Source organism: Callithrix jacchus, chromosome 5, assembly GCF_049354715.1.
Source record: "Callithrix jacchus isolate 240 chromosome 5, calJac240_pri, whole genome shotgun sequence".
NCBI classification, from domain to species: Eukaryota; Metazoa; Chordata; class Mammalia; order Primates; family Cebidae; genus Callithrix; species Callithrix jacchus.
The window spans coordinates 76977998-77002871 of record NC_133506.1 but is presented as its reverse complement, the minus strand read 5'-3'; the positions used below and the strand labels follow the sequence as shown (position 1 = coordinate 77002871).

Sequence of the window (24874 nt, the reverse complement as noted above, 5' to 3'; positions counted from 1 at the left end):
GCAGCAGTTTTGAGGAAGTTGATCCACATTTGGGAATCTTTGAAATGTCCAGCTCACAGAAATAGCAAAAATCTTTCCTCCCTCAATCATGAGAATTCCACTCCCACCCCAAATCATACTTCTTTTTTTCTTTTCTCCTTCGGGGTTTGGGTTTGCACTTGTTTGTTTGCTTGTGGGGGGATGATTTTGGCAGGACAAGATGAAAATTATTTTGATCCAGTTTTTATTCTTGCAACTGAGATAAATGGAATTGGGTTAATTGAATACTTTTTCCATTCCTAAAAATTGACTTTGAAAATCATCACAGTCAAGTAAAATTAAAACTTCTCAAAAAAATGTTGGTAAATTTTGTTTCAAAGCAAGTATGAGATAATTTTGGTACTCAATGATGCAGCATTCTAAATTCATGGAAGTGTTGTTTTGGCAATAACCCCATATTTGGTGGTTAACTTTTTTTAATTTTTATTTTTGTGGAGATGGGGTCTCACTATGTTGCCTGGGCTGGTCTTGAACCCCTGGACTCAAACAATCTTCCCACCTTGGTCTCCCAGAGTGCTGGAAGATTACAGATGTCAGCCATCATGTCCAAGCCAAGAGGGTTAAATATTTTATTCAAGTCAAACCCTGGTATCAAGTGTTCAAGGCTCATTGTTGTCACATGCTGAGTAGACTTGGCAGGGCAGGAAAAACAGCCCATAACTGTTTCCAGCTTCTACAGGCATCAGCAGGAGGAAGGACACAGGTCACGGAAGTAGGAGAGGGGACAGGTGCCCTGACAATAGGATCAAGCATGGTCAAGGGAGGAAGATCGAGAGTGGAAGGAGGCCAAAGGGGGAAAGGGGGAAGCCAAAGTGGCTGTGTGGACGTGGGGGATGGAGAACTAATCTGAAAGTGTAGAACCGAGTGAAAAATAAGGAAACAAGCAGTCTGTGGTTTGAGAACAAAGATAAAAAGAAGCTGCTCTGGTTAGCCTCATTTGGAGTTCTGGGCCAGAACATTTGTTCTTACTAAGTGAGGTCTGACAACAGCTTCTAATGCATCTGGCCCCAACTGTCTCCCTAGACTTCTTCCTTACACTTATGGTAGACTCCAGTCAGACAAGACTGCTCTCTCTTCCTCAAAGAGACTTCAATTTTTCTTCCTCCCAACTTAGTTGTTTCTATTTCTGTTCCTGCATCCAGAATTTCTTTCTTCCTGGATCCCCATTTGTTAAATCCTACCCAATTCCTTCATGGACCATCTCAGATGACATTTCTATGTGGCCTTCCCTGATCCTTCAACAAAATGCCACTTCTTCATTAAAGAAATCTGCAGTATATATTTGGCCGGGAACTGTGGCTCACACCTGTAATCCCAGCACTTTGACAGGCCGAGGCCAGGAGTTCAAGATCAGCCTGCCCAAGATGGTGAAACCCCATCTCCACTAAAAATACAAAAATTAGCCAGGGATGTTGGCAGGCACCTGTAATTCCAGCTACTCAGGAGGCTGAGGCAGAGAACTGCTTGAACCCGGGAGGCAGAGGTTGCAGTGAGCCAAGATCATACCACTGCACTTCAGCCTGGGCGACAGAGGGAAGGAAGGGGGGAGGGAGGGGGGGAGGGAGGGAAGGAAGGAAGGAAGGAAGGAAGGAAGGAAGGAAGGAAGGAAGGAAGGAAGGAAGGAAGGAAGGAAGGAAGGAAGGAAGGAAGGAAGGAAAAAAGGAAGGAAAAAAGGAAGGAAGGAAGGAAAAAGAAAGAAGGAAGGAAGGAAAGAAAAGAAGAAAGAAGGAAACAAAGGAAGAAAGAAAGAAATCTGCATCTATTCTCTCAGTCAGTGTGCTAATTTTAAAGAGACTGAGCAAACAGGATAGCAAAGGCTTTGTGGGGAACAGCTATTCCATGCCACCTCCTTTGGAGCGCTACACTTAAAATTTTCTACATTCTGCAATAACTATTGGCATATTTATCATTTTATCTTCCCCACAATATTGTAAGAAGCCTGGGTAAGGCTAGCAGTTTATGAATGTACATCCTAACAATCAACTTAAAAGTGTTAGAGCAATTCTGGAGTGAACCGCACTCAGAGTTACATATATTAGGCATTAAAAGCAATGGAGAATGGGGTAAGAAATCTTGAGTTCCACCCTCATTAGGTAAGCTGTATAATACCCCTCTAGATCATGGTTTCTCAGAAAAGAAAATGAAGAGAATTTATCTGCCCTAACCATACTTCAGAGCTGTTGAAAGAGGCTCATTATACAGACTATAAAATGCCAGGTAAATAGTGGCATTATCAGAATAATGCTTATTCCTTTGTCATCCAGCCAGTATGTATTGATGCATATATTTGACAGGCATGAGGACTACTGAGTTCATATACATACTGATTATGCCTCTTAACTGCATAATCAAATTAACCTAATAAAAGATGGTAAGTAAATGGTCAAATGTGCAGAAATGAATGAATTTTTTCTACACTCACTAATAAGAAATCATTTCTCTTAACTTTCATTCTTTTGTTGTGCTTTTTCCAAACTTTTAGAATATCCATGTACCTATTTTACTTGTGAAGTTAGAAAAACAAACAAACATTAATTTAGTCTTCAGGGAGTTAGTTTTGCTTCTCCCAAAGTTTTCCATGAAGGATCACCGAACTCCCTTATTTACATCCAGATTATGTGCTTTGTGCTGGGGGAACTACTGAGAGCTAGGCCCACCTTCCTCTTTCTGAAGCACTTAATAGAATGCTTTACATACAACAAGACTTTGGATTCTTGGATTTTAATACAGCATCCATCCAGCAACTTCCAGTACAATTCTACCCATGAGTGTAGATACAAACTTTCTTTCTTCCCACTTATTTCAAATTAGGACTAAACAATGTATTATTTGAAAGCTAAATTTGGAACTAAAAAGTCATGTAATATATGATTAAAATTATATTTGTAATTTATATAAAAATTTAAATACATACATAAATTTGAATATATTTATATATTTTAATTCGAATTATAAGTGGCTCTGAATTATGTCTTTTGACAACTTTATGAGCTCTCCCACAGGACTCTTACTAGCCAATTTTTTTCTTCATAAAGCAAATTTTCAGAAAGTTCTATGATTAGACATTTGGATGTATAGCTCTCTATCGATGGGGCTTTATACATGTGGGTTACTGGTGCAAAGGTACCAAGTTTGAACCAGAAAACCAATGCACTCCTAGGAAACCATATCAACACTCATTAACAATGTGGATTGATGAGCCTGGGGTTCAGTCTATGGAAAAAAGACAGAAGCAGTCACTGGAAGACTTCCATCTTGAGTCCTGACTCTTCTAAGGCTTATTCTGCCATCTCTTTAATGCTGTGGTCATATTTCTTTTAATTCCATCTGTTCTGTTTTTTCTTTTTTCAATTTTTAGAGGGGATCCTGTTTCTACAAATCATCAATTTTAATTTTTAAAGCAATAATACATGTACCCAGAATAAAATTTTGAAAATACAAAAAGTATGGTATGAAATGTCAGTCTCCCTTCTACCAAGTTACTTAACATTCAGGGCCTCTCTCGAAAAATCAGCAGTTAACCAATTTCTTGACCAGTTTTCTATTTCCACCACCAACTCCCTAGCCTGGGCCCTCATTTCTTCACACCTTTCTTAATGTAACAGCTGAAAGTGTTTTTCTCTCTGTTGGGCCAAACCGCCTTTTCTCTATCTGAGGGAATAATTGAAAAAAAAAGTCTGAATAAGAGCTGAGCTTGATTTTGAATTAAACAATAATATTAAAGAGAGGAGGGCATTCCATGGTGGCAGTAGGGAGTTTACCTGAGAGCTTGCCGTATGGCTGTGCTGTGCAAATGTTTATTGAGTAATTGAAATGATTGAGGGAGCATATATTGTTAGAGAAATCAGAAAGAAAACTAGTTTCACTGCAACAGAGACTTCAGAATAAGAATTAACAAACTATGGAGGGCTATAGTAATCACAATTGTTAATATCAGTTGAATGGGTGATGGGTACCCGGCACTGTTTCCAGCTTCTAAGCACTTTCATGTCTTATTTACTCCTCACAAACCCCTATGAGGTACCACTTCCTTATCCCTTTTATAGAGCAGGAAGCTGAGTCTTGAGAAGGTTTAGCAAATTTCCAAGGATATCCAGCTGGTATGTAGTTAAAAGTTAAATCCAGGTCCCAATTTCAGTTGTTGGGGACAAGAATGATTAGAATAAAGAAACCTGGAGCCTGTGGGAATTTATAAACTAGAATTTAGGGGGACTTTCTACATGAAAATACTATCCTAAGTGTTGATGAGGATCAAGTAGATGCAGAAAATATGGATCCTTCTTTGCACGCTGTATCTTTTAAAGGCTTCCATCACATTGTTCTGAAGGTGACTTGAGCCATCTATTAGTGCTCTCTTGATTTCTCAGACTGTAACCTTCTTGAAGACAAGGTCAGTGGCTGCTATTCTCTCTGAATGGCATAGACAATGCAAGGAGATTCAGAGAGTAGCAACACTCAATGAGTAGCTGATGCTCATTCCCAAGCTGTCACCACCCCAAAACGTGACAGCTATTCCCAGGTGTGAGCAATGCAAAGTAGAAAGCCCCTGACTTATTGCAGCAGTGGTAAAAATACAATGAAATCAAGAAAAAGACGCAAAATGACTGTCTTTGACCTGTTTACAGAGTGGAAAAGATAATCCTGAATGACATATTCCTTAAGCCCATGTTCTCAGAGAAAAAAAGTCACAAATCATGAGACACGTGGCACAGGAACAACTAAGGTGTGTCTCTCAACCACTGGGAACAAGACTTTGCATGTTCTGCTTTACAATCAAAAACAATGTATTAGACAGCTGCTACCTATAGAATACAGTATTCACTGAAGGAGTTTACCAACTGAAGAAACAGAATACAGAACCATGAGTTGACTTCAAAGTGAAGATCAGGCTGGGAGCGGTGGCTCAAGCCTGTAATCCCAGCACTTTGGGAGGCCACGGCGGGCGGATCACTTGAAGTGAAAATTATATTTGTAATTTATACAAAAATGAGTTTGAGACTAGCCTGGCCAAGATGGTGAAACCCCGTCTCTACTAAAAATACAAAAAATTTGCCAGGCATGGTGGAATGTGCCTGTAGTCCCAGCTACTCAGAAGGCTGAGGCAGGAGAATCGCTTGAACCCAGAAGGCAGAGGTTGCAGTGAGCTGAGATGGCACCACTGCACTCCAGCCTGGGCGACAGAGTGAGACTCTGCCTAAAAAAAAAAAAGAAGATCATTTTGTAAATAACATTAAATATTTATTTAAACATAAGGAAAATGTCTACTGGCAGCAGAGATGGAACAAGAGAATATTAAACTTTTGCTGTAGGCACTAAAAATGGCAGTCTAGTTTGAAAAAACCGCTCCACAACTCACCTTAAAACAGAGCTTCCCAATCAGTGTGCTCTGGCATCAAAAAGGTAACTGTTGTGCGATAAAATGTTGATCTCTTCAGTCTCAGAATGGCTGGACAGGCACGGGGGACCACAGCTTTGGGAGGTGGCTCCCAGCTAGAAGAAGGCTGACCAAGGGTTCCTCAGAGTGGTGACTGGGCTGCATTAGCGTTTGACAGCATAACCTATGATCCCTACAGGAGGCAAGCGCAATGGTGGTATTTGCCATGTGCTGGATGGAACCAAGAAGGACTTCAGCAGCCAGCTGAGAATGTAGTGCTGTCTTCTGTAGTCAAGAGACCCCTGGAATTGCTGGGAGGGTTGGTGTTCCAGGATGTCTGGGACAAGGCATGCAACCCAGAGAGTATCCAGCCAGAGTAAAGGTGCCATAAGGCTAAGCAGGTTGTACTGGAAGAGGTAGCTCACAGCGATAGCTCCAAACCTTAGACTTTGAAGAGATCAGGTACTTCTGTATATTTGTGACTGGTGTGCCCTTTGACCAGCCTAGCAGCTGGGTGACTCCTTTAACCCATGAAGTTTTTGAAGATTGGAGCTTCATTATCCTTTGAAATATTTAATATGAAAGAGAGAGTTCAAATGGATTAAAAACTTATTTTCATTATATGAGAATATTCAACATTATATTTTTCAATGAAAGAAAAAGAAGATCTGGTAAAATTTTTAAACAGCTCTTAAAAAATTAAAAAAAATTTTTTTTAACATTTTTACCACTTCAACAGTGGTAAATGACCTAGGTTTTCATTTTCATCCCTCCTTTTTTGGCAAAGATACCCACTATGTTAATTATCAAGAATGCAGATATTTTTTGTATCATTTTTGAAAATTTGATCAGGAAATTTGTGTCATATTTCAAGTATAAAGTCAGATACAAACAAGTTTTATTTGTGAGATATAGCTCAAATTTTTCCTTAAGATTTTCAAGAAGATATTATTTGTAAGTTTCAGATATATTCAGTATTTTATATTTTCCTTAATACTATGCATATATTTATTATATTTATATTACATAAAGGAATGTTTAAAAAATTAAAAATATTCTTCCCAAGCCCTTTACCAACACAGACAAATCCCTTCTACATTACTACACTAATATTGTCATTTTTTCTCAGCATACTATGACACAAAAAATGTTGAAAAGTACTCTCTGATTACGCCTTTGCTACTAGAAAACATTCAGCCTTTTTTTTACTGCAGGCAAGTCAAATGGGCAGGGGCACAGGAAATGGTGTGCTGGGTAAAGGGAACAACTTTGGCAAAAGCAAAAAGGTGAGAGAGCAAGGAAATTCCTAAAACTACAGGAATATTGGCACAACAGAGAGGACTTTCTATCTCTTTAAGTTGTTGAAGGCACATTGCTTAATTTTGCAGGGCTGGAGAAAAAGAATCAACAGGTAAAAATTAACTCTCACAACATTAAAATACATATTTGTATTTTATTTATGTGATTTAACATGTGCAATATGCGAAAGTGATGCAAGGCAAGCCTGAATGGTATGCCCAGCAAAGCCAAAAAGAAGTTCCGAGGGAAGCCAGGTATCCTGGCTGCCCAGACACGGCCTTTATCCACCAGCTTGAATCTTTCTTTCAGATCATCTTCTCAAATTATCCATAGGAGATTTATCCAAATACTCAATAAGAAAAATATTTCTAATTATATCCAACCATTCTTAATATGAATGAGAATTATGTGGGGACGCTAGATTGCCAAGAGGTATTTTGCCAAACAATTCCTTTTGACTTAAGAAAGAAGAGGCAGCTGCATTGTTTCCATAGCTATCCATATAAAAGAGCCCTTGGAATGAGGCTGACTCGTCCTGCTTTAAAAAGCTCCAAGGTAAGTGGGAGCAGGACGGTCTTTCAAGAGGGACACTGGTTACACTGCCCAGTGTAAGCAGCAGCTGCTAGTTCTGGTACTGCTCCTGGAACTCCACATTTTACCTCTGTGAATTTTGTTACTTTCTGTTTACAATAGCAAGTAATGCCATAAATCGATTTTTTTCCCCTCTTTTTGGTCAATTAATCAAGTGCTTTTCCCTTTTCTTTTACAGAACTGTCTCACTCCCAGGCTACATCTTCTCACTTGCTAACAAGGTAAGATTTGGCCTAAGCAGTTCCTAGAAGACAATGCAAGAGGCTCTGGGATGGATTTATGTCACTTAGCAACCTTTCAGAGAGTGCTTGTCTCAGTAAATACCTTTTAACAACCGTACTTCAGGAAAGGGGGTTAGAAAGGGAGGGCTGTCCTTTCAGAACAATGCACACATCCTCATTTACGGCTCAAGCGTCGGTGGGGTGACATCTGAGCAAGGGAATTGTTTTTAATAAATATATTGTCTGTGCAGGAAAAAAAGAGTCTACCCTCAGATTTCCTTGCTAAAAATCTCAAATTTGATAAAAATGTATCCTGCTGTTAGAATTCACTTAGTAAACATCATATCCAACAAATTAAAAAGGAAGTAAGTAGGACAACGCTTCCTTTAAACTTTTTATAGCCCTTGCAAAAAGTTGCCTTACACAATGCTGAGTGCTATGGCATTTTTGTCATATATAATAGAGGTATTAATCTACCCTACCACTATGTACTGCATTTCTAAAGGGAGAGACTGAGAGAGATGACACAAATGAGTTTCAAGTAATTTGATCACGTAATGACTGCAGTAGCATTCTTTGCCAAACCTTTCATTCTACTGATACCACTGGCAACCTGCAGATAACACAGAATGGAGCAAACAGGGCCTGCATGCTTCAAAGGAAAATTTGGAATGGCAAAGGGGGCCCTTCAGTGTAGAAGAATAAGGTTAATGTTTGCTACTGTTTTTATCCTTAATTGGTTTAAAAGGGTTAAACTGATTATCTGTATTTAATATGCAAGAAAAATTATGTTAGAGAAGCTATACTAAGCACCCAACGTAAAAGAAAAAAGGTAAACAAAATTGTAATCTCCCATAAACCACTGAACTTGAACAAATCTGGCTGAGCAGGTAAAGGAGGAAATAAATTTCTCTTACATTACATTCAAGACATGGAATTTTGTGACATGATAATTCATGACATCTTATATATATAAATGATAGCCTGAACAATTTCAAATTACTTTCTTAGTCATCATTTAAATCTTTTTTTCAAAGTATCTTCATCATATATCGTGAGTTGTGAATTAAGAAAGGCAGAATTTATAATCCCTATTCTAAAGATGGAGTCACTTAGGCTCAAAAAAAATTAAGTGACATACCCAAGGTCACAAGCTACTTGACAAGCATTGACTTGTCAAGTCCCGCCTTGACATCAGGACTGTAACTCAGTTCCCGATGAGAATAAGTCTTGGAGGAATAAAGAAGATAACGAATGCAAAGCCCTGAATACAGTATTGGGTACACAGAGACCACGTGATGCATTTTCATTCTTGTGAGTATGTTTATCTCAGTAACTACAGCCTGGTGAACACAGGAGACCTGCCTAGTGAAATTTCCAACTGGGCCCATGAAATACAACAAATATTAAGATTTACTGATATACATGGCAATCCAGACTCTCTAATGTGAAAAGTTTTATCTCCTTTAGGACCTCTGAGTTCAGCAGCCATGAGTTCAGACTCAGAAATGGCTGTTTTTGGGGAGGCTGCTCCTTACCTCCGAAAGTCTGAAAAGGAGCGCATTGAGGCCCAGAATAGGCCCTTTGATGCCAAAACATCTGTCTTTGTGGCGGAGCCCAAAGAATCCTTTGTCAAAGGGACGGTCCAGAGCAGAGAAGCAGGAAAAGTGACAGTGAAGACTGAAGCAGGAGCAGTGAGTAGAATTCCAGGAGCTTGCCACGTTACTGATTTTTAATTTTTTTGATCACTCAATTAATGTAAACGGTTATCTTTCCTGTTTACCAGACTCTGACAGTGAAGGATGATCAGGTTTATCCCATGAACCCTCCCAAATATGACAAGATCGAGGACATGGCCATGATGACTCACCTGCATGAGCCTGCTGTGCTGTACAACCTCAAAGAGCGTTATGCAGCATGGATGATCTACGTGAGTGGCCCCTGCCAGTGCTCTTTATAATCATCTTCATGTACTCTACCGTCCTGCTTCTTCCACTGAGCATAAATAGGTCACAAGTAGTGACCCATTTCACTTTCATCATAGCATAACTTGTTAAAAGGCTTCATTATTGCTACTGTAAACCACAGCTCAACAGCCAGCTCTACCTTGTTTTCCCATCCAAAGCTGGGGAAGGCCACTGTCCACGTTGACTGGGTTGGCCATGAAACCCTTAAACAGGCATTTAAGCAGCTACTGCTTATTTTTCAATCACATGCCATCTTCCCCATTCCTCCTCCCCATTCCAGCTGCAGAAACATCCAGAGTGAAAAAATAAACATGTCTTAACACTTCAAACTTTTTTAATTTTTAATTTTTTTTTTTTTTGAGACAGAGTCTTGCTCTATCTCCCAGGCTGGAGTAAAGTGGTACGATCTCAGCTCACTACAACCTCTGCCTCCTGCGATTCTTATGCCTCAGCCTCCAGAGTAGCTGGGATCACAGGCGTATGCTACCATGCCTGGCTAATTTTTTTGTTGTATTTTTTTTTTTAGTAGAGACAGGGTTTCATCATGCTGCCCAGGCTGGTCTCGAACTCCAGCAGTCAAACCATCTGCCTGCCTTGGCCTCCAAAAGTGCTGGGATTACAGGTGTGTGCCATCACACCCGGCCTAAAATGCTTTTTTTTTAAAAAAAAAAAAAACAAAATGTCACTCATTGTCACTCCCCTAAAATAACAGCAATTTGTATCTATGTGTTCTGGTCCCTTCTATCTGCAATGCCACCTCCTTGATGAAACCTTTCCCACTTTCACAAGCAGTCAGATGTTCCGTCCTTTTGTTTCAGTCCCTGCAGTAACACTGACCATGTTTCTCCTTGATCATTCATTTACATGACTGGGGATTCCTCCAGGGACATCATCTCATTTATCCGATTTCATTTCCACTGTCTGGCAAAGGCCTGCAGATAATATACATGCAGTAAATATTTTTAAATTGAATTTCTTATGTTACATTCATACTTGTGCATAGTTTAGCCAGTGCTGATACTTAGTTAAGCAACACCTATGCAAGTGTACCTAGTGTTGATGGTCAGCATCCAGTCTAACTTGTTGGTGCCTGTCTTGAACCAATCGTTAAAGACTTAAAATCCCCTGTTGTAATCATCATGTATATATATATCATTTTGTGTTCTGTTTCCTCATAACTTAAAAATATTTTATAAATATTTTCCAAGTGTTGCTGTATACATTCATGTTTACTTTTTAAAATGCCTGCATCATATTCTCTTAAAACCTTTACCATAGTTCACCTAACCATTCCCTTACTGATAGGCACTCAGCTTATGTCCAAATTTATGTCCTCATATATTTGAATTGTCTTAATGCTGCAAAGAAATATATACTCATTTCCATAAAACAATACAAGGTTTCATATCCTAATTTTTGTTTTTTTGAGGCAGAGTCTTGTACTGTCACCGGGGCTGGGGTGCAGTGGCACAATCTCTGCTCACTGCAATCTCCATCTCCTCAGTTCAAGCAATTCTCCTGCCTCAGCCTCCTGAGTAGTTGGGATTACAGGTGCCCACCACCACGCCTGGCTAATTTTTTAGATTTTTTTTTTTTTTTTTTGAGAAGGAGTCTTGCTCTGTCTCCAGGCTGGAGTGCAGTGGCGCAATCTCGGCTCACTGCAACCTCCGCCTCCTGGGTTCAAGCGATTCTTCTGCCTCAGCCTCCCGAGTAGCTGGGACCACAGGCGCGTGCCACCACGCCCGGCTAATTTTTGTATTTTTAGTAGAGATCAGGTTTCACTGTGTTGGCCAGGCTGGTCTTGAACTCCTGATCTTGTGATTCTCCTGCCTCGGCCTTCCAAAGTGCTGGGATTACAGGTGTAAACCACTGTGCGTGGCCATTTTTAAAAATATGCATTTCTTCCTCTGCTATGTAAAAATCATTGTAAAAAGTCCTGAGGGCAGCAAGCAATAAGATACCTAGGAAGTAGTCACTTCCCTAGGATTCTGCTACCACATTGTTGAATCTGCCAACTAGTTTTCATGCTGATACATTGAGAAATAAAACTACTCATTTAAAGTGTTCCTTTTTGTTAAAATTCAATTAATTTCCAGACAAGCCTGGGTAACAAAGCGAGTCTTTATTTCTATAAAAAGTATATACAAAATTAGCTGTGCATGGTGATGCACGCCTGTAGTCCCAGCTTCTTGGGAAGGTGAAGTGGGAGGATTGCTTGAGCACAGGAGGTCGAGGCTGCAGTGAGCTGAGGCAGCACCACTGCACTCCAGCCTGGGTGACAGAGCAAGACTCTGTCTCAAAAATAACATTCAATTAATAAGTTAGTTGCACAAATAATAGGAAAGGTCTTTGGGTGCTTATTCTATTTTTTCCTTTTCATAGACCTACTCGGGCCTCTTCTGTGTCACTGTCAACCCCTACAAGTGGTTGCCAGTGTATAACCCTGAGGTGGTGACAGCCTACCGAGGCAAAAAGCGCCAGGAGGCCCCGCCCCACATCTTCTCCATCTCTGACAATGCCTATCAGTTCATGCTGACGGGTGAGTGAACCAAATGCTTTGCAAGTACATAAACCTTTTAGAACAGAACCATAGGAGAATGAGACTCTAGGCAATCTCAACACATTCTTTGAGCTCATCCCTTTTAGTTGAGGCTGGTGTCCTTATGAAGGAGAAGGTCCAGGAAGGGGAGAAAGGCTGATTTGTAATCCTTAATATTACATAATTGCTAATGATCTCTTAAATTTTAAAAATTCAAGAGGCTGGCCATAGTTAGTTAATATACTTCTGAATGACTCAGAAACTCAAATAAATATGAGTAAAAATACAACCATTTCTGTGTGTATGTGTATATACACGTACACTCATGCACACGTAATCACACATAGAAACTGTCTCCATTACTATGAACCAAAAAACAGAAGAGTAAAATTTGTCTCTGTGATTTCAGCCTCAGCATCCTAAATTGTGGCAGATAAAGGTCTGTCTATATTAAGGATGGCACAATGCTATTGTCCTTTGCTCAGAACCAACCTGAACAGGCTCGAGATTTAAGGTATATTTGGTATTAAGACAGTCACATGTTGAATCTGCTTCCTACAATATCGTCTTGGCTAGATCGATCTAAAGTACTTGAGGCATCTTGGAAGGGGCTTAGAGAATTCCTGTTCAGAGACGAAAACATCAAAACAAAATTTTACCTCTTCCTAAAAATATGATTAGAGCTAAATTTCTAAAACTATCACCTTTACTATACTCACTCCTTCTCGCACACTAAAAATATCTCTAATGCTCATTTTTCATTACTTCTTGCACCCACAATTTATATATGTCCCTAACTTAAATCATCATTAAACCAAAGAGCCAAGTCTACTTTTGGTGTTTATTTAGTGATAGAGTATTAAAAAGAAAAGGTGTGGTGCTTCAGGAATACACAGCCATGTGGTCATCACTTATAAACATCACTTTCAAACATTTTCCTTCATCATAGAATTTTTTTCTTCAAATGAAATATTTGTTGGAAGATTTGAACATAAACTGATAAAAATGGTAGTGTTCTGTTGAAATGGATGCATGTGTGCTAAAGCTGGGGAGGGAGAAAGGGGTAGGCCTAGAGCCTGCCAAGCCCTAAAGATTGCAAAGGCCAGACTGAATAATATTGAGTTCATTCCACTTTGCTTCATTTACAAATATGTAGGAAAACAGTATTAAATGTCTATAATTTGTTTTGTAGACCGAGAGAATCAGTCAATCCTGATCACGTAAGTAGATTTTATGCTTTCTTTACATGGCTGTGATAGCTGCTAGCTTTCAGACCATACCTGATTTGAGTTTTGATTTGACAGTGGAGAATCTGGTGCAGGGAAGACTGTGAACACCAAGCGTGTCATCCAGTACTTTGCAACAATTGCAGTTACTGGGGAGAAGAAGAAGGAAGAACCTACTTCTGGCAAAATGCAGGTAAGTCTGATTGTCACAGTCAAAATCTGTCGGGACTCTCAGGTAGGAAATTCCCAAGCCCTGGTTGCAAGGACTGCTCTTGCCTTTGCAGGGGACTCTGGAAGATCAAATCATCAGTGCCAACCCCCTACTGGAGGCCTTTGGCAACGCCAAGACCGTGAGGAATGACAACTCCTCTCGCTTTGTAAGTCTCCTGGACACTCTAATAGATACTGTTCACTGGTCAAAATTTTTGAGATGTTTGTAAATATATTCTCTGAATCTTTTTCATTCCCATTATACCACATCATTGCTCTTTCCTTTTCCTCTGAGCATGTAATAACACAGATCAAAACTTCATCTTGAAGGATATGTGACCTTTTTCCTGAATTCTTTCTTATCTGTCATGATCTACAATTACTATTTTAAAATTTTTATTTATTTTTAATTTACAAATAATTGTATTTGTAAAATAAAATGTGATGTTTTGATATATGTTATGTGTACATTACAGAATAACATGCTAATTAACATATCCATTACTTCACATACTTAATAAATATTTACAATTTTTAAATCAAAGATAAAACTCTTCTATTTATAAAATAGGAGATACAGCTTTTTCTACCTGATCCAAATATTCTCTTAATTGATTTAATATTAAAGTACGAGCATCAAATGTTTTGAATTTCTCAAAGATTTGATATTATATAAAAACAAGGTAGTAATACTAGTTTTTATTTCAAGGGTAAATTCATCAGAATCCACTTTGGCACTACAGGAAAACTGGCATCTGCTGATATTGAAACATGTAAGTGTTCAGATCCGTTTAAAATCATTTCTGATTCTTATGATCTAAAAAACTGACCAAAAATCAAATTCACATGTCAAATGAATTTTTACATTTTTCTTACTTGTTATTTGTTTCCTTCCAGATCTGTTAGAGAAGTCTAGAGTTACTTTCCAGCTTAAGGCTGAGAGAAGTTATCATATTTTTTATCAGATTACATCGAACAAGAAACCAGAACTAATTGGTAAGAAATGTCATAATTTTTTTTCAGAATTACTGCATCAGTTCCTATCAATGCATAGTCCAACCTAGTATTCTGACTGAATTTTGGAAAGTTTCTATGTCATTTTATTTTTTAAAATAGCTTTGTGAGTTTGGTAAAAATTTACATGTGCTCATTAGAAAATTTTAAAGAAAAGTGGGCAAGCGTGGTGGCTCATGCCTGTAATCCCACCCAGCACTTTGGGAGGCCGAGGCGGGCAGATCATGAGGTCAAGAGGTTGAGACAGTCTGGCCAACATGGTGAAACACTGTCTCTACTAAAAACACAAAAATTAGCTGGGTGTGGCGGTGCACATCTGTAGTCCCAGCTAGGCAGAAGGTTGAGGCAGGAGAATCATTTGAACCCGGAAGGCGGAGGTTGCAGTGAGCTGAGATTGTGCCACGGTACTCCAGCCTGGCGACAGAGCGAAACTCTGTCTTAAAAAAAAAAATTCAAAGGGAAGCAAAAGGAAAACTGAAAATAACATCTCTAATTGCTACCACTGTGAAATAACCACCATGAACTCACTTGGATAAATATCACTTTAATCATTTCCTATATACATATCTCTATATATAGATATGTACATACAATTTTTATAACTGAAATCATAGTTACATGCTCTCCTGTAATCTTTTTTACTGAGCAATTATATATCATAGCTATTTCCATGTCACTAAATATACCTCCACATTATTATTTCTAATAGTTGCATAGTGTTCTATTCTAGAAATAAGCATAATTTACTTAACCATATCCTCTTTACAGATAGTGATTATTTCCAGTTCTGGATTGTATGTAATGAACACTATAGTGACCCATTATGTGGGTTTCCCATTATGTGATTATTCTGTTTGTATTACAGTAGCTTTGTTTGTTTGTTTGTTTTAGTTTGTTGAGATGGAGTCTCGCTTTGTTGCCCAGGCTGGAGTGCAATGGCGTGATCTTGGCTCATTGCAACCTCTGCCTCCTGGGTTCTTTTATTTTTATTTTTATTTTTTATTTTTTTTTGGGAAAAAAAGAAAAAGAGGGAAAAAGGAATATTACTTCATTCCTAAAATGGGTTTCAATAATGGCCGATCAATATTTTGAGTGTTTAAAGTGGTTAATGCATATTTTATGTGTTTAAAATGGAGACCTCTATTGTGTTTATTTGTTCTGGCTCTGAGTTCAAGTCCTGGATATCGTTATCAATTTGTTGTCTCGTTGAATCTAAATCTCATTATGTGTCTTATGTATCTGGGTGTTAAGATCTCTTATTGTTACATTAATCCTTTTACCCTTGCATCCTTGTAGCTTTGAAATCTATTAAGTGTGAGAATTGCAACTCCTGCTTTTTATTTATTTATTTTTGCTCTCCATTTGGTTGGTGAGTTTTTTTCCATCCCCTTGTTTTAAGTCTTTGTATATCTTTAGATATATCGTTAGATTTTGTGGATAATGTATATTTTGTGTGTTTAAAATGGAGAGCTCTATTGAGTTTATTTGTTCTGGATCTTAGTTCCAGTCCTGGATATCGTTATCAATTTTCTGTCTCGTTGAATCTAAATCTCATTATGGGTCTTATGTATCTGGGTGTTAAGATCTCTTATTATTACATTAATCCTTTTACCCTTGTATCCTTGTAGCTTTGAAATCTGTTTTGTCAAATGTGAAAATTGCAACTCCTGCTTTTTATTTATTTATTTTTGCTCTCCATTTGGTTGGTATGTTTTTTTTTTTTTCCAACCCTTTATTTTGAGTCTATGTATATCTTTGGATATACCGTTAGATTTTGTCTGTATCTTTTGATTGGGAGATTTGGTCGATTTAAATTTAGGGTTGCTGCCATTTTATATTAACTGGCTATTTTGTCCTTTCGTTGATAAAAATTCTTCTTTATGTTAATGCTCTTTACTTTTTGATGTATTTTTAGAAAGGGTCATACTGGTTGTTTCTTTCTGTGTATAATGCTTCTTTTAGAAGTTCTTGTAAAGCAGGCCTGGTGGTAATAAAATCTCTGAGTACTTGCTTGTTCCTAAAAGATTTTATTTTTCCTTCAAATGTAAAGCTTAAATTGGCAGGATATGAAATTCTGGGCTAAAAGTTCTGTTGATTAAGTATATTGAATATTGGCCCCCACTCTCTTCTAGCTTGTAGGGTTTCCGTTGAGAGATCTGCTGTAAGCCTAATAGGCTTACCTTTATGGGTAACTTGATCTTTCTCTCTGGCTGCGCTTAATATTTTCTCCTTCGTTTCGATCTTGGTGAATCTAACGATTATGTGCCTTGGGGTTGGTCTTCTTGAGGAATATCTTTGTGGTGTTCTCTGTATTGCCTGGGGTTGAATAGTGTACTGCTTTGCTAAATTAGGAAAATTTTCCTGGATAATGTCCTGGAGAGTATTTTCCAGCTGGAATTCATTCTCTCCGTCACATTCAGGTACACCAATCAAGCGCATATTAGGTCTTTTCACATAGTCCCATATTGCTTGGAGACTTTGCTCATTCCATTTTATCCTTTTTTCTCTATTCTTGTCTTGTCATTTTGTTTCATTAAGTTGGTCTTCGACCTCTGATACCCTTTCTTCTGCTTGATCCATTCGGCTGTTTAAGCTTGTACATATTTCACTAAGTTCTCGTGTTGTATTTTTCAACTCCATAAGTTCATTTGTATTCCTCTCTATATTGTCTATTCTTTCCAACATTTCATCTAACCTTTTTTCCAAGTTCTTAGTTTCTTTACATTGGGTTAGAACAAGTTCCTTTAACTCCCAGAAGTTTCTTATCATCCACCTTTTAAAGCCTACTTCAGATAATGGAACACAGTCCTTTTCCATCAGGGCTTGTTCCGTTACTGATGCGTCCTTTTCCATCAGGGCTTGTTCCGTTGCTGATGGGTTCTGATTTTGAGTTTACTCGGCCTTCTTAGGCTGTTTTTTTCCCTTCATTGTAGATGAACCGCCTTTCTAATTAGGTTTCTGAGTCAACGTCTGACTTTTGATTCCCAGTGCTGGGATCCGAGCAACCCACTGTGGCAGCCTAAATAGCAGCGATAAGACTGATGGTGCTCTTCTGCCCAGGAATCTCTGGTCTGGCTTCCCTCTTGAGTCCGCAACAAGCGGCTCTGACTTCCCGGAGCTCCAAACTCCGGTCAGTAGGGGAAGCAGTCCCGTTGGCTCTGCATGAAGAGCTGCTGCGCTGAGACGCTGGCAAAACCGCTGCGGCGGCCACAAGAGTCGCGCTGGCGACCCGTGGGGCTCCTCCACTGGGAATCGGCTAATCGGTGAGTGACGAAAATTCGTCTAAAGATGTAGTGCGGTCTCGTTCTCTGAGCTTTCACTGGGAGCTACAATCCTGAGCTGTTAGTGGTTGGCCATCTTGGATCGATCTCGCCTCCTGGGTTCAAGTGATTCTCCCCGCCTCAGCCTCCTGAGTAGCTGGGATTACAGGCATGCACCACCACACGTGGCTAATTTTTGCATGTTTAGTAGAGATGGGGTTTCACCATGATGTTCAGGCTGGTTTTGAACTCCTGACCTCAGGTGATCCAAACGCCTCAGCCTCCTAAAGTGCTGGGATTACAGGCATGAGCCACCACACTTGACCAGTTTTTTTTTCAAATAAGGATTTATAAGAGTGCTATGACGTCAACTCCAAGTATTTGCGATGGTGCCTAATACCCTTTAAATGCCTCTTCAGTGCCCATCATTCATCAACCAAGCATCATATAGTGCCTCACAATTTGTCTAGAAATCTCTTGCCTTAATAAAGAAGATAATTATGCTTATCTTTGCTCTGTTTCTTGTACTTAGAAATGCTTCTGATTACCACGAACCCATATGATTACCCATTTGTCAGTCAAGGGGAGATCAGTGTGGCCAGCATCGACGATCAGGAAGAACTGATGGCCACAGATGTAAGTAGAACACAAGACTATTGGAATTATCATGGTGGGTCAGAGCAACGATGATCCAGATCAATATTCAGTGTCTAGTAGAAATGGCAAAGGAAGATTCAAGGATGCACATGGACATGCCCCTTGGAGTCAAATGAAAAAAGCATGATGTGCCCCTATAGCATTTTACTTACCCTTTACATTCTTCTAAAGATCTATCATTTCTGAATTTCTAAACTCATTTTTTTTTTTTTGCAATTGACTTGCATTAGATCCCTACCATCTCTCAAAATAACAAGTTCCTTAGATTTACTATTCTTATTCTCTGTTCTAAGTTCACTTTTTGATTCTTCAGAAGGTTTGCTCCTATAATTCTAATGCTCTGTGCTGGCCTCTGGTTGACCAAGCCTCTATATACCCAATCTAAGGGGTTCCTTTTCTCCATTAGTACTGCTAGTTTCCTCAGGCCAGCAATGGGAACATGGACTATTAACAGTGAGTGTGTGGGTCTCAACCTAATAGCTATCCTATTGGTTATTTTGACAGAGTGCTATTGATATTTTGGGCTTTACCAATGAAGAAAAGGTCTCCATTTACAAGCTCACGGGGGCTGTGATGCATTATGGGAACTTGAAATTTAAGCAGAAGCAGCGTGAGGAGCAAGCAGAGCCAGATGGCACCGAAGGTACCAACTAAGTTACCCATATGATTTTGCATTTGTTTGAAAATCACACTTAACTCATTATCCATAAATTTTTCTAGGGAAAGTAAATTCACTTTGAAGAATCACAGTGTCTGTATACCTGAATACTATGTCATGGGAAGTATGAACACTAGATAGATGTTTCCTATAATTTCTGAAGTTCTTTAGGGCAAACTACCCCGTAATCAAAAACTTGAACTTAGTGAAAAAATCGGTAAGGATACTCAGAAAGATATATTTAAAACACTGCATAATATAATTAGAGTTCTAAAGTATTTTGAAGGAAGTGGGTTTCTTTGAGCCATAATAATATTGTTCTATTCTTTCTTCTTTTTAGTTGCTGACAAGGCGGCCTATCTCCAGAGTCTGAACTCTGCGGATCTGCTCAAAGCCCTCTGTTACCCTAGGGTCAAGGTTGGCAATGAGTATGTCACCAAAGGCCAAACTGTAGAGCAGGTAAGTGCAGAATTCAAATTAACTGCGGGGATGAAAGCATTTTCACAGGCCTCTAATAACTTTGAGAGTATATCTTTGTCTTTTAAGGTGACCAATGCGGTGGGCGCTCTGGCCAAAGCCGTCTACGAGAAGATGTTCCTGTGGATGGTCACCCGCATCAACCAGCAGCTGGACACCAAGCAGCCCAGGCAGTACTTCATCGGGGTCTTGGACATTGCTGGCTTTGAGATTTTTGATGTGAGTTGATAGCTGGCTGATGAGAGGATTTTACAGTAAGGCAATGGAAATATCTATATGAAGGAATTAGTGAAGACTATGAACTTTTCTTACCACTGTCAAAATTATTTTAAGCCTTAGAAGAGAGTAACTGGGCAGTTATTGTAGTACCAATTCCACTCCTATAAGAAACAACAATACACTTCGTAAGGACTCCTCAACTTGCTATATGATCCAAAAGGAGTTCCAAATTAGCTTAGTGCAATGGGATTGGAGGTCTATTTTAAGAAATACTTAGAGACAATAAGAGCTGAGAAATGTTAATAATTTAGAATCAGCATTAACAAATGCAATTAGCTTTTAAGACTCATTAGTATGATATGAAATAAAAATTCATATTTGATTATGAAATATATTTTTCTTGATTATAGTTTTCAAAAAGTTTAAACTTTTTTCTAATTATACAAGCAAAACTTGGGCATTGCAGAGGATATAGAAGGTCCCAAGGAAAAAGATTCCACATAATTCTACTATTTATATATCATGTTAACATTTTGGTGAATTTAAAAAAAATACAAATGTATATTATCATACTGTATCTAATACTTGGCATCTTGATTTTTTTTCATTTCACCTTAAAGAATAACAGGGGGTGGTGGCAATTATAGCTCACTTGCATGCTGACCATGTGACTATCAGGCAAGATAGATTCCTCCCAGCCAGCTTCTCATGGGTTGCCAGTTGGCTCCTAAGTGAGTCAACAGAAAACTATAAACCTTCTGGAAAGTGTCAAAGATAATGGGAATAAACACAGGATGATTAAGTAGGTACTCAGGAGAATACTTGAATAAACTTAAGCAAATGCAGGAAAAGAATATCATTATGATAGGATTTGCTACAAAATTGCAGCAGAAAAATAGTAGATTCCATATGCCCTCAAACTTCCATACTTTTCATGTTTTATTTCACAGTCTCTTCAATCCAGTGATTTTAACATCTATAATATAAAGGCTCTTGACACATATTTTTTATATGGAAAACTTCTGTCTTTTAAAAAATGCTCAATTTGCTTAAGAGAGAAGTAAACACATCTATTTATTTAGTTCAACAGTCTGGAGCAGCTGTGCATCAACTTCACCAACGAGAAACTGCAACAGTTTTTCAACCACCACATGTTCGTGCTGGAGCAGGAGGAGTACAAGAAGGAAGGCATCGAGTGGACATTTATTGACTTCGGGATGGACCTGGCTGCCTGCATTGAGCTCATCGAGAAGGTTGGTTTTGCATTTCAGAAACAATATTTGGTGGCAACTATATTATTCACTGCTTCTCATTTTAATTCCATAGCAGAGAAAAGAATAAATAGAAGTACGATTTTGTGTTGTGGTCTGCTTTTTAGCCCATGGGCATCTTCTCCATCCTGGAAGAGGAGTGCATGTTCCCCAAGGCAACAGACACCTCCTTCAAGAACAAGCTGTATGAACAGCATCTGGGCAAGTCAGCCAACTTCCAGAAGCCCAAGGTAGTCAAAGGCAAGGCCGAGGCCCACTTCTCTCTGATTCACTATGCTGGCACTGTGGACTACAACATTACTGGCTGGCTGGACAAAAACAAGGACCCCCTGAATGAGACCGTGGTTGGGCTGTACCAGAAGTCTGCAATGAAAACTCTAGCTTACCTCTTCTCTGGTGCTCAAACTGCTGAAGCAGGTAATGTTCAAATGTTAATAATACCCTTTAGGTATTACAACATGTGATGTTAGATTGAAGCTAGTCATCTCTTAGGCCTGGCAGAAGGGTTGCAGACCAAATTTCTGGTTCCTCCAAGTATTGAATAGATAGGCTGCCTTGTAATTATACATTTATGACTCACTCCACTACTGACAGGAGCCCAGTTGCAGAGTCAGAGAGGAATTATCAAGCTCTCAACCAATGAAGAGCCTCAGCTTCTACGATTCTCTCCTACTTCTTCCGTATCTGCAGGATACAGAGTATCTGAGAGTATAAATCTGAGACAGCAGAGTGGCAAACTTCTGCCTCACAATACTAACTTCTATTGATGATTTTTGAAGTTAGTGCTCCTGACATGTCCTAATATTAGGGAATCCCTCTCTGTACAATCAGGTGAATATCCCTGGCCTCATTTCCCACTGGAGAAAGAATCACAGATAAGTGGATGCAAACTTAGTTGAAAACTAAGGTTCATTCATGTTCAAACAGAGAGGCCAGTTAAGTAGGAAAAAAGCTCCACTTGATGAACACAGAAATCAGCAAATAGACAAGAGGTAGCCCTGCGAATTCAAAACTATATTTCTTTTCTTCCTCTTTCTTCAGAGGCAAGTGGAGGGGCCAAGAAAGGTGGTAAGAAGAAGGGCTCTTCTTTCCAGACCGTGTCTGCCCTTTTCAGAGTAAGGAAGAAAGTTTTTGACATTCTCCAGTTGCTTTGGGAATCTCTTGTTGTTGTTGTTTTTAACCTGGGTCTGTTTTTCTGAATTTCTATTTTTGTTCTAAGCATATATTTATGTATTCATCTGCTAATATCACATTATATTTATTAAAATTAATTTATAATATGCTTTGAAATCTTGCTGGGCAAAATTTCCCTCATCTTTTGTTTTTTTAAATTTATTTTTTATTTCAATAGGTTTTGGGGGAACAGGTGGTGTCTGGTTACATGCACAGGTTCTTTCGTGGTGATTTCTGTGATCTTGGGACACCCATCACCAGAGCAGTGTGCGCTGTATCTAATGTGTAAAATGTGCTTTTAAAAGTACAAGATCATTCCCTGAGTAAATGACTGACAGTAGCTAGTGACTCTGTTGATCTAACTCTGGAAAGAAGGGATTTAAATTACTCAGAAATTATTAGTTCACTTTTCATGCTAAGTCAAATAATGAGAAATATTTTACAGAGAATTTTATAGACCATAATACTCTGCTGAGCTACAAGATTCATAATCTAGCTGAGCTACAAGAAACAGGAATGACATGAACTCAGAGACTAAAAGACATCAGTATGGCTAATAAACTCATAAACTCTAGCAGCAAATCTGCAGTGAAGCTAATATGGTATCTGTGCTCTTAATTGAGTCAATTTTCAATTATAATTGGTAGGATTGCTCCCCTATGATAATCTCTATCGCCTAAAAATTTATAGAGCTAGAAAAAGGAAGCTACATTATAAGGAAAAAGTCACATGTGGTGCAGGCTTCCATTTCCTTATTGACAAACTATGGAATTTAGAAGAAAGAGCAATCATCTGGCATGGGAAGGCAATGGCCTTGTAAATATATGTGTGTGGCCAGGGACAAGGGTAGGAAGAAGGATGGTGTTGATATAAACTGAAGAGAGGAAGATGCCAGGATGCTTTCTATGTGTAACTCCTAGAAACCCAAGTGCAGAAAGATCTACTGAGGAGGAAAATATATCTCAGGAGAAGCATTCAAGGTGTTGCCTTATAAGAACACAGTCCGTACTGGTATTCAACTCAGCTATATTGATTTTATAGACACCAATAACTGCTCATATCCATGTCTAGAGTATGAGATGACATGATTTCTCCTGATTTTACAGGAGAATTTGAACAAGCTGATGACCAACCTCAGGAGTACCCATCCTCACTTTGTAAGGTGCATCATCCCCAATGAAACGAAAACTCCTGGTAAGAAGTTCTATAATAAAAGTGCAAAGGGTGACTGCCACACTCCTTTTTAACAGCTCTGCAGTGAAATACATATGTATTTTTAGGTGCCATGGAGCACGAACTTGTCTTGCACCAGCTGAGGTGTAACGGTGTGCTGGAAGGCATCCGCATCTGCAGGAAAGGATTCCCAAGCAGAATCCTTTACGCAGACTTCAAACAAAGGTCAGTTTCTCCTGAATATAGTGTATCCTAAAGTTTAATATGAACAAATTTAATGCAAGCAAAACAATTTAGTGAAACATATGCCTCTACTTGTTAGTTTTGTCAAAAAAAGAAGTTAAAAAAATCACGAGTCTCAAGTCTCAAACACTTTGTTTGTTTTTTGAGACAAAGTTTTGCTCTGTTGCCCAGGCTAGAGGGCAGTGGTGCACTCTGCCTCCCAGGTTCAAACGATTCTCCTGCCTCAGCCTCCCTAGTAGCTGAGATTACAGGCATGTGCCATCATGCCCGGCTAATTTTTGTACTTTGAGTAGAGATGGGGTTTCACCATGTTGGCCAGCCTGGTCTTGAACTCCTGACCTCAGGCGATCCACCTGCCTCGGCCTCCCAAAGTGCTGGGATTACAGGTGTGAGCCACCACACCCAGACTCAAACACTTTTACAATATAAAAATACAACATTTTAAGCACTTTGTAGAATTTTCATTGAATTTACCAGGCTCTTGGCTTAGCTCAGAGATGTACACATTAACTCCAATAATGATAAGAATGACCTTTTGAGTACTTACTATGTTTAGATTACCATGTTTAATCCTCACAAAAACACAGTAGAAGTAGGTACTAGTAAGACATCATTTTATAGATGAATAAACTGAGGCTCAGGGAGATGAGGGTACTTGCCCAAAGTCATACTTAAAAAGTGGTTGAGTTAGAAACTCTTTCATACAAACACAGCTACTCATTTTGTCATTACCTTTGGTATTATTTACGTTTGTCTTTTCCTCTCACATATTAGATTCCCAGTGTTTCCCGGAGGCAAAGGCAACAGGTCACAATGACTGTTCCTTAGGTCCTTTTTCTCCTTTCTAGATAAGCTTATCTTGAGAATCAAAGAAAAGGCAGAGGTGGGGAAGGACTTGGGTAGCAGGTGCCAGAAGCTGATCTCTCCTAGAGAGTGCCACCTGACCCAGGTGGCACACTGACAGAGAATTCCAGGGCTCATGCTCCAAAGCACGTCTAAGTTTGATTTGAGGCGATTATGATAGTTCCCAATATATGAAGTGTACCCTCTACCAAATTCTTTGATGAAAGTAGCTCTCTTGGATTCAGGGCTTTAAAAAGCAAATGCATCTAGTAAAAATAACACATTACATTTTATTGGTTAGCCATACCACAATATGAATGACATTACAGATCCCTTTCCTAAGGACAGGTTCTGATGAGATGAAAGGGAAGTTGCAACTGTGAGGAAAAGGAAAATGGAGTAAAAATCGGTCGCCAATTT

The 24874-nt window shown here is 39.0% G+C and overlaps 1 protein-coding gene across 4 annotated transcripts in view; it reads left to right on the top strand.

The window, feature by feature from the left end:
* Positions 1-7202: 7202 nt before the first annotated feature.
* Positions 7203-24874, top strand: part of MYH2 (myosin heavy chain 2) — a 30581-nt gene continuing 12909 nt past the window's right edge. The window contains exons 1-19 of one of the 4 annotated variants that reach the window (XM_035300037.3): positions 7203-7267; positions 7482-7524; positions 8995-9218; positions 9311-9454; positions 11874-12030; positions 13223-13250; positions 13335-13449; positions 13541-13633; positions 14176-14239; positions 14364-14462; positions 18273-18376; positions 18902-19040; positions 19396-19514; positions 19602-19751; positions 20834-21004; positions 21130-21439; positions 22064-22137; positions 23302-23389; positions 23476-23593. In XM_035300037.3, the coding sequence (XP_035155928.1) occupies positions 9015-9218; positions 9311-9454; positions 11874-12030; positions 13223-13250; positions 13335-13449; positions 13541-13633; positions 14176-14239; positions 14364-14462; positions 18273-18376; positions 18902-19040; positions 19396-19514; positions 19602-19751; positions 20834-21004; positions 21130-21439; positions 22064-22137; positions 23302-23389; positions 23476-23593 (2177 nt within the window). In that variant the 5' untranslated portion in view covers positions 7203-7267; positions 7482-7524; positions 8995-9014. Of the gene's footprint in view, positions 7376-7481; positions 7525-8994; positions 9219-9310; positions 9455-11873; positions 12031-13222; positions 13251-13334; positions 13450-13540; positions 13634-14175; positions 14240-14363; positions 14463-18272; positions 18377-18901; positions 19041-19395; positions 19515-19601; positions 19752-20833; positions 21005-21129; positions 21440-22063; positions 22138-23301; positions 23390-23475; positions 23594-24874 lie in introns of all 4 variants that reach the window. The other 3 variants (XM_078373039.1, XM_078373037.1, XM_078373038.1) reach the window with 3 other exon arrangements.